This window comes from Carettochelys insculpta, chromosome 6 (assembly GCF_033958435.1).
Source record: "Carettochelys insculpta isolate YL-2023 chromosome 6, ASM3395843v1, whole genome shotgun sequence".
NCBI classification, from domain to species: Eukaryota; Metazoa; Chordata; order Testudines; family Carettochelyidae; genus Carettochelys; species Carettochelys insculpta.
In genome coordinates, this window is record NC_134142.1 from 47146735 (window position 1) to 47160715 (window position 13981).

Below are 13981 nucleotides of genomic sequence, written 5' to 3' on the forward strand. Positions count from 1 at the left end.
CTGGATTCTTTATTATTTTCGTTGAAGGCAAAGCCATTTTGTTGGCACTTCATAGGAACATCTTTTCACCAGCTGTTCATCATAGGGAATGTGCCAAGTGTCACCAGTAGTCTGTACCACTGTGTCATAAATAGGAATAGGCTGTGGGGTAAAGACAAGAAAAAATATTATATTGACTGTGTGCAATGTAAAAAAAAATTTTGTAATGAGTAGCAAACATTTCCTGCTCTTTTTCCAGCATATCAATGGACAACTGTTGGATGGGTTTGCAGAACAGCAAATATGAAAAGATAGGTGGCCTGACTGCAATGAATGCTGGACATTTCTATTGGTAAACCTTGCAGCCATCCCACCTAGGACCTGTGTATAAATACCAGTTAAGTCCCAATATTGTTTAACTATATTCTGTTGAACTCAGAAAGCACTACCACAGGAATCTCTTTGTTAACTTCAAGTCTTCTGTTGGTTACTTGATCTTTCTCCTTGGACCATGACTCATCTTCTCAATATCTTTTCTCTTTATGGAATCTTTCTGGATTGTGTGCCTTTAGATATTTTAATATGCAATCATAAAGCAATAGAGAATCCAAACAGTTTCCTTAGTTGTTTGTTCCAATGGTTAATCAACCTTAACTGTTTAAAATTTGTGCCTTATTTCTAAGCTGAATTGACCAGTTTTAACTTCAGCCCTTGGTTATTATGCCTTTCTCTGCTATACTGAAGAGCACTTTAGTAGCTGGTATTTTCTGCCTCTGAAACCACCTACATGCTGTTATTAAGTCACCTCTCAATCTTTTATTTGGATAAACTAAATAGATTAAGCATTTTAATTCCCTCAGTGTGGGGCATCTTCTCAGGTCTTGAATTGGTTTTGTGGCTTTTTACAGCTTTCTCACCAATCTTCCGACATTCTGTTTAAATTGTAGACACAATAACTGTATGCAGTGTTCTGCAGTAAACTCTTTCACGTCCAGCATTCTATTATCTGGAACTCTCAAATAACTGGCATTTTAACTGTAAATAAATTTTAGTTATGTTTCCATAAGAAGGAATATAGTGAAAAATACAGCAAATACAGTATAAGTTTACTGTGTACAATACTACTGTTGTTGATAAATAAAGTATTCTGCATACATCTTTGTTTCTTAATATCTAATCTTGTTTCTCTTTAGTGTTACGCATTGCTAGTAACAGAGAAGGAGATGTGTTAGTCTGTATTCTAACAAATCAAAGCGGCAGCCACATAGCACTTTAAAGGCTAACAAAAGAATTTATTAGGCAATGAGCTTTCATGGGGCAGACCTCAGATCTGGAGGTTCAACATTTCCAGTACAGTACTGATGGTTTGATAATACAGAGATCCAAAAAAGAAAGCAAGAAAGAAAGAAAAAGAAAAAGAAAGAAAGAAAATACTAAGTGTCCTGCCTGAGATCATTACGAATATCAAAAGCAGGGAAACTGTCTTTGTAATGCAGGTCATTGCTATCTCTATTAAGGCCAAGATTCAATGTATCGAATTTGACTATGAACTCCAGTTTGAATGGGCACAGAGCAGACATTAGGAATCTAAATACACATAAACCTGTCACAGCAACAAAGGGTCCTGTGACACCTTATAGACTAACAGAAAAGTTTTGAGCATGAGCTTTCGTGAGCAAAGACTTACTTCATCAGATGCTGGTCATGGAAATCTGCAGGGCCAGGTATAAATAAGCCAGAGCAAGGCTGGGGATAACAAGGTTAGCTCAGTCAGGAAGGATGAGGCTTACTACCAGCAGTTGATCTGGAGGTGTGAACACCAAGGGAGGGGAAGCTGCTTTTGTATTTAGCCAGCCATTCAGTCTTTGTTTAATCCTGAGCTGAGGGTGTCGAATTTGCAGATGAATTGTAGCTCAGCAATTTCTCTTTGGAGTCTGGTCTTGAAATTTTTTTGCTGTAGGATAGCTACTTTTAAGTCTGCTACTGTGTGGCCCGGGAGATTGAAGTACTCTCCTACGGGTTTTTGTACATTGCCATTTCTGACATCTGATTTGTGTGCGTTTATTCTTTTATGTAGAGACTGTCCAGTTTGTCCAATGTATATAGCAGAGGGGCATTGCTGGCACATGATGGCATAAATTATATTGGTAGATGTGCAGCTGAATGAACCAGATCAGCCACACCATTGTGGGTTCATTCAGCTGCACATCTACCAATATAATTTCTGCCATCATGTGCCAGCAATGCCCCTCTGCTATGTACATCAGACAAACTGGACAGTCTCTACGTAAAAGAATAAACGCACACAAATCAGATGTCAGAAATGGCAATATACAAAAACCCATAGGAGAGCACTTCAATCTCCCGGGCCACACAGTAGCAGACTTAAAAGTAGCTATCCTACAGCAAAAAAATTTCAAGACCAGACTCCAAAGAGAAATTGCTGAGCTACAATTCATCTGCAAATTCGACACCCTCAGCTCAGGATTAAACAAAGACTGTGAATGGCTGGCTAAATACAAAAGCAGCTTCCCCTCCCTTGGTGTTCACACCTCCAGATCAACTGCTGGTAGTAAGCCTCATCCTTCCTGACCGAGCTAACTTTGTTATCCCCAGCCTTGCTCTGGCTTATTTATACCTGGCCCTGCAGACTCCCATGACCAGCATCTGATGAAGTGAGTCTTTGCTCACGAAAGCTCATGCTCAAAACTTTTCTGTTAGTCTATAAGGTGCCACAGGACCCTTCGTTGCTGTTACGGATCCAGACTAACACAGCTACCCCTCTGATACTATAAACCTGTCACTGAGCATTTCAATGGAGTGGGCCATTCTGCTAAAGACCTGAGAATATGCGTCCTATAAAAGAGACTTTAACAGCAGGTTACAAAGGGAGCTGTGTAAACTGGAGTTCATGCTCAAATTCGATACATCAGTGTTCTTCCACATCTTCAGGGTGTGCTGTTGGCAGCTTCCTTTGGAGTGCTATCTGGAAGTCATATTGTCTGATGGGGTCCTTCAGGCTGTGTACATTGATCTTCCCTCAGATCTGTTTCCTCTGACTTCTCCAGTTGGTGACACCCTAATTGCCATTGTGGATCAAATAAGGATGTGATCAGTCCAGCAGTCACCAGCACTAGTCATGTACATGTGAGAAGGAAATCACGCTGATCCTGAGCACGGATGATGACAATCTATGAGGTGCCAGTGCTTTGATCGAGGATGTTGCCAGGAGGTCTTACATTTGTTTGCTGGTGGAACAGGGTGTTCATGATGACTAGCTTGTGTTCTGAACATTTTGCAAGGAGGAGCAGTCCGCTGGAGCTGCTGTTGCCAACTCCTTCTCTCCCAATGGTAGTCTTCCAGAGATCCATGTCTCTTCTGAGCCTGGCCTTGAAATCCCCCAAGAGAACATTCTTGCCTTCTTGGGTATGTCTGTCAGGACTGTGTCCAGTGGGTGTAGGACTTCTCCTTCAAATCATCTTCAGTGTCTAGAGTTGGTGCACAAGCACCGATGACAGTTGCCTGTTGGTTTTTAGCAAGCTTCAAGAGGAGAGTCATGAGATGCTCACTGATGCCAACAGGAACTTCAGACAGGATCTTTGTCAGTTCATTCTTGATGGCAAATCCTACTCCATTAATTCATTTTTCTTCCTTTGGGGTTTCTTTCCAGAAAAATGCATACTCTCTACCTTCTCCCCTTAGCTGTCCTTCTTCTGGTCCCCCTGTTTCTGCCAGGGCAGCGATATCATTGTTGAATCGTCGCAGTTTGTGCAAGATAACTGCCATGAGTCTTTCGGGTTGCTCACTGTCTGGGTTGTCCATTAGAGTCTGAATATTCCATGTTCCAAAGTTTACTGTTCAATTTAAACCACATGGAGTTGAACCCACTTGACGCAGTTATCTAATCAAGGGGATTGAGCTGGACTATGTTTACGGCACTTTTCTAGCCCTCTATCCATGAGGGGTGAGCAGAGTGGATCCTACATAGGGCTGCTTGGTTGTGGATGTAGCAGCGAGACCGTTTTATCACCTCAGTCCTTGAAACAGAACAACTGATGCATACATCCACTTCCTACATGCTGGTTCATCACTAAAAGCTTTCAGATTTTACAAACCTGCTCCCATCGCCATTTGCCAGCCGCCATAGGGCTTAAGTTTAGTAGAGTAGTGCACAGAAGAAGATGCCTGTCAGTGACTTCTTTTAACGTGGGGAGACTGTTGCATTGCAGCCATCACATGGTTCTTGACAGATGGAAAACTCAGGTCCAATGGCACGGAATCCACAACAACTGGGAGTCTCCTGTCCACTGTAGGTTTCATCCACCTTCAAAGCCATTGTAGCATTACCTTTGCTATCCTCTGCCTGTTCTGCCATTGAGGACTTTTAAGATCGTTCTTTGTTTGGATCGTCCCCCTTGATCTTGCCACCATGAATGACCCTGCTAGGAGCAGGGGACTCCCTATGGCATTGTGATTGAGTTCACTGGAACACACAAGCCCACTCACCACAAGGTGACAATCCAGAGAGTAGGTGTGGGACAATGTCCCCCTTCCCCCGCCAACCTAGGCTTGAGTGCACCTCTTCTCACCCTAGCTCTGTCCCTTCCCCCAGATCCCTGTCCCACTTCTTCCCACCCCTGCTCTGCCCTCATCCCACCTGTTCCCTGAAGCTTCTAACACTTTCTCTGCTCAGTGATGCCAGGAACTGGTGAGGTCGGGCAGAGCCACCAGTCCCTGCACTCTCCAGATTTGGGTCTCCTGAAGCAGGGTGGAATGGAACAGGTGCCAAATGCACTACAACTGACCCTGAGCTGCCCAGGCCCTGCGTCCCCCTGAAGTGAGGGACCCAGGGCAACTGCCCTGAACCATCCAATGCATGGGATGTATGTGTGCACCTATGATGCACTGAAGCCAAATGGTCTGTAAAGACAAACAAGTTACTGTTCAGGCAAACAGATGTTTACAAACTTGAAGTATCACTTTCTTGTCTTAGTTGACCCTCTTGCCTACAGTGGCAAATCACAAATTTTGTGAGCAAAAGTGCTATTTAAGAGTGAAACTGGGCACACTTCACTGCTGGTATGTGCTCATGAATACGAGTTCTGCCTTAAGTCAATAAGAATTTTTCTACAGGGTTTTTATTAGTTGTGGCTCATATTTTATGATTTAATTAGTGTATTTTTAATGTTTTCTGACAAAAGCAAAGAACTTACCTGAAATTCAATTCTCTTTCCTGGCCAGTAGTGGGTAAGAACCATTTGGTGTCCACGCTGCCACTTGAAGAACAGATTTCGAGTAAGACTGTCAGGAAGACAAGCCTTGTGATCTCGCAGGAGATCTCTAGAAATGAACTTACAATGACTTCCTGAATGAAGACTGGCATACAGCAGGAAGGGGTCATCTTCTGACCTAAACAAACCACGAAGAGATGGAGGTCACTCTTGGCCAGTCAAGGCTGCAGGAAATGAATCAAATATTCAGCTGAATTTTATTCATCATCATTAATGCAACTGTGTTCTCTGTTAAAACCAAGGAACTTTTCCTGTTTACCAGAAAGCATCCAAATGTTTGGAAGGGAATTAAAATATAGCTGCTGCTAGAAATAAATGTTTTCCCTTACCACTTTAACACAGCAAGTAACAAAATGGCAACTTGCCACGTGACAGCAATAAACTGCTATATTGAATCAAAGCTAACTTCCCGTTTGTGTTTCAGGGGCCCCATATTCTTGCACAAAACTGTACTGAATTCATATAGCTCACTAATTCTGTGTCAGCATCTGATAAAGTGTCTCAAATGTCATGCATAATACAGTGCAACTCTGTGATTCACACTCTTCTGGCTTAATTCAGTCCCAACAAACTACGAAGAATTTTTTTTTCTTTTTTAAATAGAACATACTTAACATTATCTTCATTGGAATGAGGCTGATGTTGGGTGGGTTTGGAGAGGGCATATTGGTTTTTTTATTAAACTCATCCCTCCCTGAGAAAAGCCCCATTACACAACAGCTCTGCACATCTACAGTACTTTCCATCCAAGGATCTCAAAATATGTAAGTCAGAAGAACTGTTCCGTACTTACTATAGGTGGAATCAGCACAGCTATGTCTACACTAGTCCAAAACTTCGAAATGGCCGTGCAAATGGCCATTTTGAAGTTTACTAATGAAGTGCTGAAATACATATTCAGCACCTCATTAGAATGCCGGCAGCCGCGGCACTTCAAAATTGACGCAGCTCGCCGCCGTGCAGCATGTCCAGACAGGGATCCTTCTCGAAATGACCCCGGCAACTTCGAAATCCCCTTATTCCTAACAGAAAATAGAAATAAGGGGATTTTGAAGTTGGTGGGGTCCTTTTGAAAAGGAGCCCCAACTGGATGAGCTGCGCAGCAGCGAGCCACATCAATTTCGAAGTGCCGCATCTGCCAGCATTCTAATAAGGCGCTGAATGTTATTTCAGCGCTTCATTAGTAAACTTCGAAATGGCCATTTGCATGGCCATTTCGAAGTTTTGGGCTAGTGTAGACATGGCCCACATGTCTACAGCTCTACACTAGACATGGTCAGTCCCAGGGCTGCAGGGGCTAAACACGACTTTCTATAAAATTGCTCCTCTTGGCTGTCCAGGGCTGCCATGGTGCTGGGTACAAGAACTAGATGTAGAGATACTGTCTGTACTATGCTCTCAATTGGTTTTCTGCTGGTGCCCAGGCAGCAAACAAGAACTGACTCAAATGCAGATGAGACAAAAGCCGGACCTGCAGAGGGGGTGAAGGAGTTGGCAGAGAGAATAGAGTGGGACAAGGAGATTTAGGGAACACTGGGTCTGGCTGAGGAGGAGACTGGGAGCAAGAGTTGAAGAGGTTGGAGATAAAGATTGCCTGTGGGTAGAGGACTGGGATTAGCTGGATGAGGAGAATGAAACAAGAAACCATAAGAAGAGGCTGAGACTTGAGCCAGAGAGAGAAACTAGGACTGAGGGTGGCGTGTGAGACTCCAACGGGAAACAGAGATGGGGGTGACTGAGATTAGGAGCCATATAGGGATGACAGAGACCAAACTGCAGAAGAGCAAGGTGGGTCTGTGACCACTAGAAACACTCCCTTTTCCAGAATCTGGAGTAGAACTCCAGGTTCCCTATTCTCAACATTACTCTGCCGCCAAGAAACATTTGGCAAAATGTGCCTCTCATCTCCTTCTAGTGCTGATCCACACCAAGCAGTAGTTTTCAGCCTTTGGACCTCTGGCGGTCCACAAACTATGTCTAAGATTTCCAGTCTGTACCTCCATTCAAACATTTTTAGGGATCTGCGAATGAAAACATTGAAAAGCACTGACCTAAACAATGACAATCTATACCCTCAGGCTGCTTTTACACTAGGGAGTATGGTAATGAGACAATTTGAAGCAAGTTAATGAGGCACTAATATGACTATTCAGTACCTCATTCGCATAATGGCAGCCACACAAATTTTGAAGTGCAGACTTCGAATTGCAGATTGACAGTGTAGATGCGGGGAGCTTCGACATAAGCGCCTCACTTTGACACTCCCTTACTCTCATTGTCAATCTGCAGTTCGAAGTCTGCACTTTGAAATTCACATGGCTGCCATTATGCTAATGAGGTGCTGAATATACATATTCGTGCCTCATGAGCCTACTTCAAATTGCCTCATGACCATACCCTCTCTGAAGGGAGTGGGCAAGTGTAGAAGCAGCCTCAGTTATTCTGTTAGCTCAACCGGTAGAGGTCTATCTGCGGATCGAAAGGTTTCTATCCTGCTGATGATCCATAGCAATCAAACATCTATGGCGGGCTAAAGTCAACTGACTTGGGCACTCTGCATGGCTATAAAACTGCTGTGCAGATGTGCAGGGTAAGGCTGGACCCTAAGCTTTGGTACCTGATGAAGGTGGGGGGAATCCCAGAGCCCAGGCTCTAGTCTGAGCCCAAATATCCACCTTACAATTTTATCCCTGTAGTCAGAGCCTATGCCCTAAGATTCCATATTATGAGAGAGCTGTATGTCAGAACAATTTTTAATCTGTTTTTGCTGTCTATTTAGACTGTAAACTCTATGGATCAAGGACTGTCTTGTTCTTTTTGCATGTATAGGACCAAGTACTGTCAATGCTTAATAATAAATAATAGTATGTCACAAAACTAGCTGGTTTAGGAATTAATTATAAAAATCAATCTAGTCAAACTCCAACAAGTTGAGTCACTTCTTTCAATACATACACATTTTCAGCAAAGAAGAAATCTGCTTTCTTCCGCATAGCAGCCATAATGTGTTGTTTCCAGATCTTAGAGTTCCTCAGCATGTGTTTGCGGCCCAGCACAAGCAACCGCAGATTCTTCTGTGCCAGGTGACTGACAACATCAAATAGCTGCAGGAAACAAAGCAAAAGCACACATTGTTTTAGCAGTAAAACCAACAATGACAGGAAATACATTTTCTTCGGTATGTCTCCATTCAAGGGAATCCTATCATTTCCTGAACAAGTATCAGAGCCCTAGCTGAGTTAGTCTGTAATCTTCAAAAACAACAAGAAATCCTGTGGCACCTTACAGACTAACAGATTTTTAGAGCATAAGCTTTCATGGGCAAAGACCTGCTTCATCAGATGCTTTGTCTTTCCCTGCGAAAGCTTATGCGCCAATAAATCTGTTAGTCTCTAAGATCCCACAGGACTGCGTGTTAACTCCTGGACAGTCTCACGTGGATCCTTCCTTGGTCAGTAATAAGTAGGAAACACTCATTTTTTAAGTATAAAAAATTAACTAACCTGTTAAAGTGTCAATTGTCAAACACACACAAAAATGTACTATTATTAATGGCTTTAAAATTTCCCAACATTCTTGCAATTAATACACAGGAAGTGATGCAGAACTCTCTGGACAGCTCAACAGGTAAGAGTCAAAGGAGAAGACTTGAATCACCTTGGGATTCTTATACCCAGGGTGCGAATGGTGCAGAGGGGAAGCCCTTGATCTTAGTCAAGGAAATGACGAAGGTTTGATTGTTTAGCCTGTGCGACCCCAATAACACCACCTACTGTAGTGGTTGGAAAAGTAGTATTGAGCAGTACTGCTCTATAAAGAAGGAGAAACTACAAAATATGGAGGGGCTGATGAAGGCATTGTTAAGACCAATTAATGCATGACTCGATATTCCAGGGTGGTAAAAGCCAGATTCTCCACAGAAGGACCTTACAGCAAAGATGTAAGTTAGAAACTTCATCTGTGCCATTCTAACTCGTGCTGAGGCCAGATCATTGAGGACTGGGGAGATTGGCCTTCTCTCTCCACTGCACCCAGGCACGCATCAGTGGAGATTCCAATCCTCTAAGTCCACTGAACATGCATATGGATTGACTGCAAATTAATAGCATGACCCCAGGGGTGTCCAACCCTTTTTTCATCAGGGGCCACATGGCAATTTTTTTTACATGATACGGGGCCAAACACAAAATAGCCCCAAATCTGCCCCCCCACATCCCCAGGTTTAACCCCTCACAGCCACAAACCACCAACCCCCTGCCCCCAGCCTTAAACCCCTTGCAGCCCCAAACCCAGGATTAATTTATTTTACACAGGATCTCTGTGTGCTGCTGCCCCCAGCTGCTCCTTCGCTGGGCCGCCATCTCCTCCTTCCCACAGCTGTGCAGCTCCCCCAGCCCTGCCACTCCATGCCCTGCCATGCTGAAATAATGGGACTCACTTTAATTGGGTTAATGGCCCAATTCCTCCTGCTGGCCCTTAAACCAATTAAACTGAGTTCTCCTCTTTCAGCACAGCAGCTCAGGGACTGGGAGCTGGAGAAGTGAGTGGTGGTAGCAGTGTCAGGAACCAGAAATGGCTTCCTAAGGCTCAGAGCTGCCCAGCCAGCTTTCAAAATGGCCCCACTGCCAGCCCTGTGGGCCAGACTGTGGCCCGTGGGCCACATGCTGGACACCCCTGCATTATCACTATTACCCACAAAAGGAGGAAAGTTAGTTCCTGACATTGTAGCACATTGCCTGGGGACTGTACACACAGATTGTTTTGGAAAGAGAGCTCCCTTATTCTTTATTGCTATTGCTTCCATAGTCTGTATTACTTTCTTTATTGCTGCTGGCTGCCTAGCCCTTTTCCCTTCCCCTCCTCATTCCATCTTTCTTCTCCCACCCTCTCCTGCTCTTTGTTCCTGTCTTCAACAGGCTCCTTTGCCATTTAGACAAAAGAACAGTTCATTTAGTAGCCACAGGCATGGGAAAAGGAGTCAAAAATGTTTTGTGGTTTATTGTCTGCTGGCTGTCCTACCTGTTACTGCAACCATTATAGAACTGCAGCTCTAGCGATGAAGGCTCTGTACACTGAGCCCCAGTCTAGACTACAAACTTATGTCAGTATAACTATGTTGGTATCCATATCCCTGAGAGATGTGGTTACACCAACCTAACTCCTGGTGTAGACAGTACTAAACCAATGGGAAGGCTTCTTCCATCAACACAGCTACTGCATCTTGCAGAGGTGCAGTATCTATGCCACTGGGAGAAGATCTCCCAGTGACATAGGTAGCGTCTTCACTAAGCACAATAGCATAGCTGCACTGGTGCTGTGTGATAAGCATAGATAAGTCCAAGTTTAAAGATGGACTTAGAGGGTCTCATTGCTGGAGTACTGAAGTTTAATAGTGACTGAAGAGCTGGCTGCTATTTACAGGACAGCATGCTAGACATTCAGCTTTTCTTTACATGCATGGAGTCTCCTATCCTCTGCTTTTTTTAGCCTATAAAACAACAGAATGTAAACTGACTTGCTCGCTCTCTCTCTCCCCCCTCACAGTTAGAACCAAATCAAAATGTTTACATTAAAGGGATACTGTGAGATTAATTATACTTTGAAATAACAAATTGACTTGTCTATGTTCCTAACACCACATTAGAGTGAAATAATTTTGAAGTTCAATCATATATTCTCACTGTGTTGTTTACTTTTTGCCTCTCAACTGCACAGTGAATGATTGATTAGTTTTGCTTTTTTATAGTCACTATCATTCACAGGTTCTCTAGTGCAGGTCAGGTACTGCAATGTTAGGGGTGCAAATGCTGAAAAAGGATATGTTTAGTTTCTTAAAACTGTTCCCACTGAAATTAAAAGACATAATGGAAATATTTTTGTTGGTTTTGTAAAAGCTGACTGATACACTAGGTAGGGCCTGATCCTTAGTTGCTGAAAGTCAACGTTACTCCAATTGTACTGATTTATAGCACTTAAGATGCTTACGTTTCAGGCTGAAACCGTAAACTAAGCAAGAACTCTTCTTTCTGCCATTGACATCATTTCCACTGAAATACTTATTTACCATAATTCCACTCAACTAGCCAGTTCACACAGCCTTCTAAAATCAGAAACCCCTTTGAAAAAAAAAACACGAGTTCTTCAGGGTAAAGTTATATTGCTTTAATAAAACATTGTTTTCAAAGTATTTCCACATAGTGGAATAACTGTACGCAATGGCTTTCAGGAAATGAAGTCTGGCTTTGGGTAAAGCCTCACACAGTGGGCTGAGAGTACCAGAGATACTCTGAGTAATCCTAGACAGTAAATAGTGTTTCCTTTCCATTTCTGATAGAGCTAAAGTAGTACAACTAGCCTACCCTTAAAAGCGACCTGAAGAGGGAAAGGAAAGGGACTTGTGCTTTCTTTTTGCTTCAGTTCCTTACTTAAATTTAGGTATGCTCTACTGGTTTAAATAAAAGTGTGATTTTAAACTGGTTTAGTTATATCAGACAAACATTCTTATAGCAGTTTAAATGTAACTTATGTTGGCTTAGCTTGCACTTGTAAATTTACTTTTCCTCTAAAATCAGAGTGTCCATACACTGAACCTGCACCAAAATAACAAAGGTGTGAATTACAACACATTTCATTATTTCTGTGCAAGTTTATTTGCAGATCAGCCTTTGGTCAATGAGAAAAAGGTTTCAACTAAAGCCAGATAAGGCATTCAAAGTGAAATAAGTATGTCTTCACAGGAGTTTGTGCCACTTGTGCAGACGCCTCAAGTCAGTGGTGGGCAATCTGTGGCCCACAAGACACTTTGTTTACCATTGCCAGATTCCACTGGTTTTTTATCTGTTTAGTTTTTTTCCAACTGGTATTACTAAAGAGATATACATGTAAAGCAAGGGCATGTGATGTGAGGTGTGTGTTCACTGCATACAACATTGACTGAGAGAGCTATGCACTCTCTCTGCATCCAATCAAAGCATTGCTATGGTTCAACTGGCACAGCCCACAAATCCTAGGCACACAGGCGCAGTTAAAAAAAAAACTACCCTATCCCAGGAGACCATCTTGGTTACCACAATCTTGTGGTCCACAGAGATGAAGAAGGGCCACTTGCATGGTCCATTCACTAACCCAGGTTGCTCACAGCTGCCTTATTCAGTCTGAATAAAAATAACTTCTCCTTCCACTGATCCTGCTTGGTCTCAAGGGAGTGTCATAACCCTACTTTCTCTACTCACTCACACAGGCTTCCTGATTTATTTTTTTTTTATTTTCTCTATCAAACCCCTTCAACTTCCCCTCCCCAAACCCAAACACTCAATGTTCAGGCCTTCTTTATGCAAAATGAGGAGCGTAAGACCATTTTAAACATCCTTTGTAGGTCACATTTAGCTTCCCTGTTCCCTGAAGTTTGAAGCATTTTGATGGATTGATAATCATCTTTGTTTCTGACCCCTAAATGAAATGACAAAAGTGCTGGCATTTATCTGGTAATGGACAGGGATGGCTATGGTTTTTGTAAAAGTTATACTGGGCATACATTTTTACATCTGTTTGGAAAAAAAATCAGATCCAGAGGGTTGTTCTTACTATGCCTTTATTGAGCTTTTTACAAGAAGAGAGACCAAGATTTGATACAGTATTTTGGAATTAAAGTAAACTAATTTGTTGGACTCTATGGTCTTGTGTTATTTATAGATTTGATCAAAACAAAAAAGCAGTCCAGTAGCACTTTAAAGACTTAACAAAATAACTTATTTGGTGGTGAGCTTTCGTGGGACAGACCCACTTCTTCAGACCATTGTAGATTTGATGCTCACTGCTGAAGCATATAGTCACTGTTCAAAATTTTAAAATTTAAAATATAAACATATGCAACCTCCAAAGAGGAAAATTCCACATTTTGATGCTTATTGGATCATCCTGGCTGAAGCATGAATAAGGGAAACAAACAAAGTTTAAGTGTTTGGGGAAATATACTGAGGTGAGTGTATAAACTGCTTCAGTTTTGCAATGGAAAAACTAACAATTGCCCAAAATAAGAAAATGTAGTGGAATTACTATAAAAAGAGTATTAAAAATCTGTCATACATAATAGTGCCCCTCCACAGTCTATTAAAATTAAACATTCAAACATGTTGCATGATCTTTATGAGAATTTTTTTTGCTTGTAAGATTAAAAAAAAAAATCCCACAACACAAGATTGCTCCTGAACACTTTTGTTCTTGGTGCTACTTGACTAAAGGGTACTGGATGTCTAATTTTACACTTGGATATTTATTGTGGTGGTCTATACATAGTCACAGCTCTTGTTCAGGGGGATTTCCTTACTGAGTTTACTCCCACACTTGCCTGTTTCTCAAGAAAGGAAGACATGAGACACACCAAACTACTTTTAGTCATAAAGAAAACAGACTATAGCACAATTAACAAGGAAAGAACAACAGAAGTCCCTTGCCTAAAAAGGTACAAATAAACCATTTCCTGATCTGTCAAATAAGTCCAACAGTTGTCTAAAAATTAGTGCGATTACTTAATTATTCTTCTATAAAACTGCATAACGCAAATATCCTTCCAATTATAAGATACCATGAAGCAGAATTAAGTGTCATGCCACTTAAGTTTGCAAATATCAGCTATGCAGCAGGAAGTCTTTGGAAGACAATTTTAAAAAAATGCCAAACATGTAAAATGCCATTTAAAAATTCTCATAATC

The 13981-nt window shown here is 42.0% G+C and overlaps 1 protein-coding gene across 4 annotated transcripts in view; it reads right to left on the bottom strand.

The window, feature by feature from the left end:
* PRORP (protein only RNase P catalytic subunit) overlaps nt 1–13981 on the bottom strand; it is a 90761-nt gene continuing 76780 nt past the window's right edge. For 3 of the 4 annotated variants that reach the window (XM_074996847.1, XM_074996846.1, XM_074996845.1), the window contains exons 6-8: nt 8226–8374; nt 5193–5388; nt 1–141 (exon numbers count right to left, since the gene is read on the bottom strand). In XM_074996847.1, the coding sequence (XP_074852948.1) occupies nt 13–141; nt 5193–5388; nt 8226–8374 (474 nt within the window). In that variant the 3' untranslated portion in view covers nt 1–12. Of the gene's footprint in view, nt 142–5192; nt 5435–8225; nt 8375–13981 lie in introns of those variants that run through there. The other variant, XM_074996849.1, reaches the window with a different exon arrangement.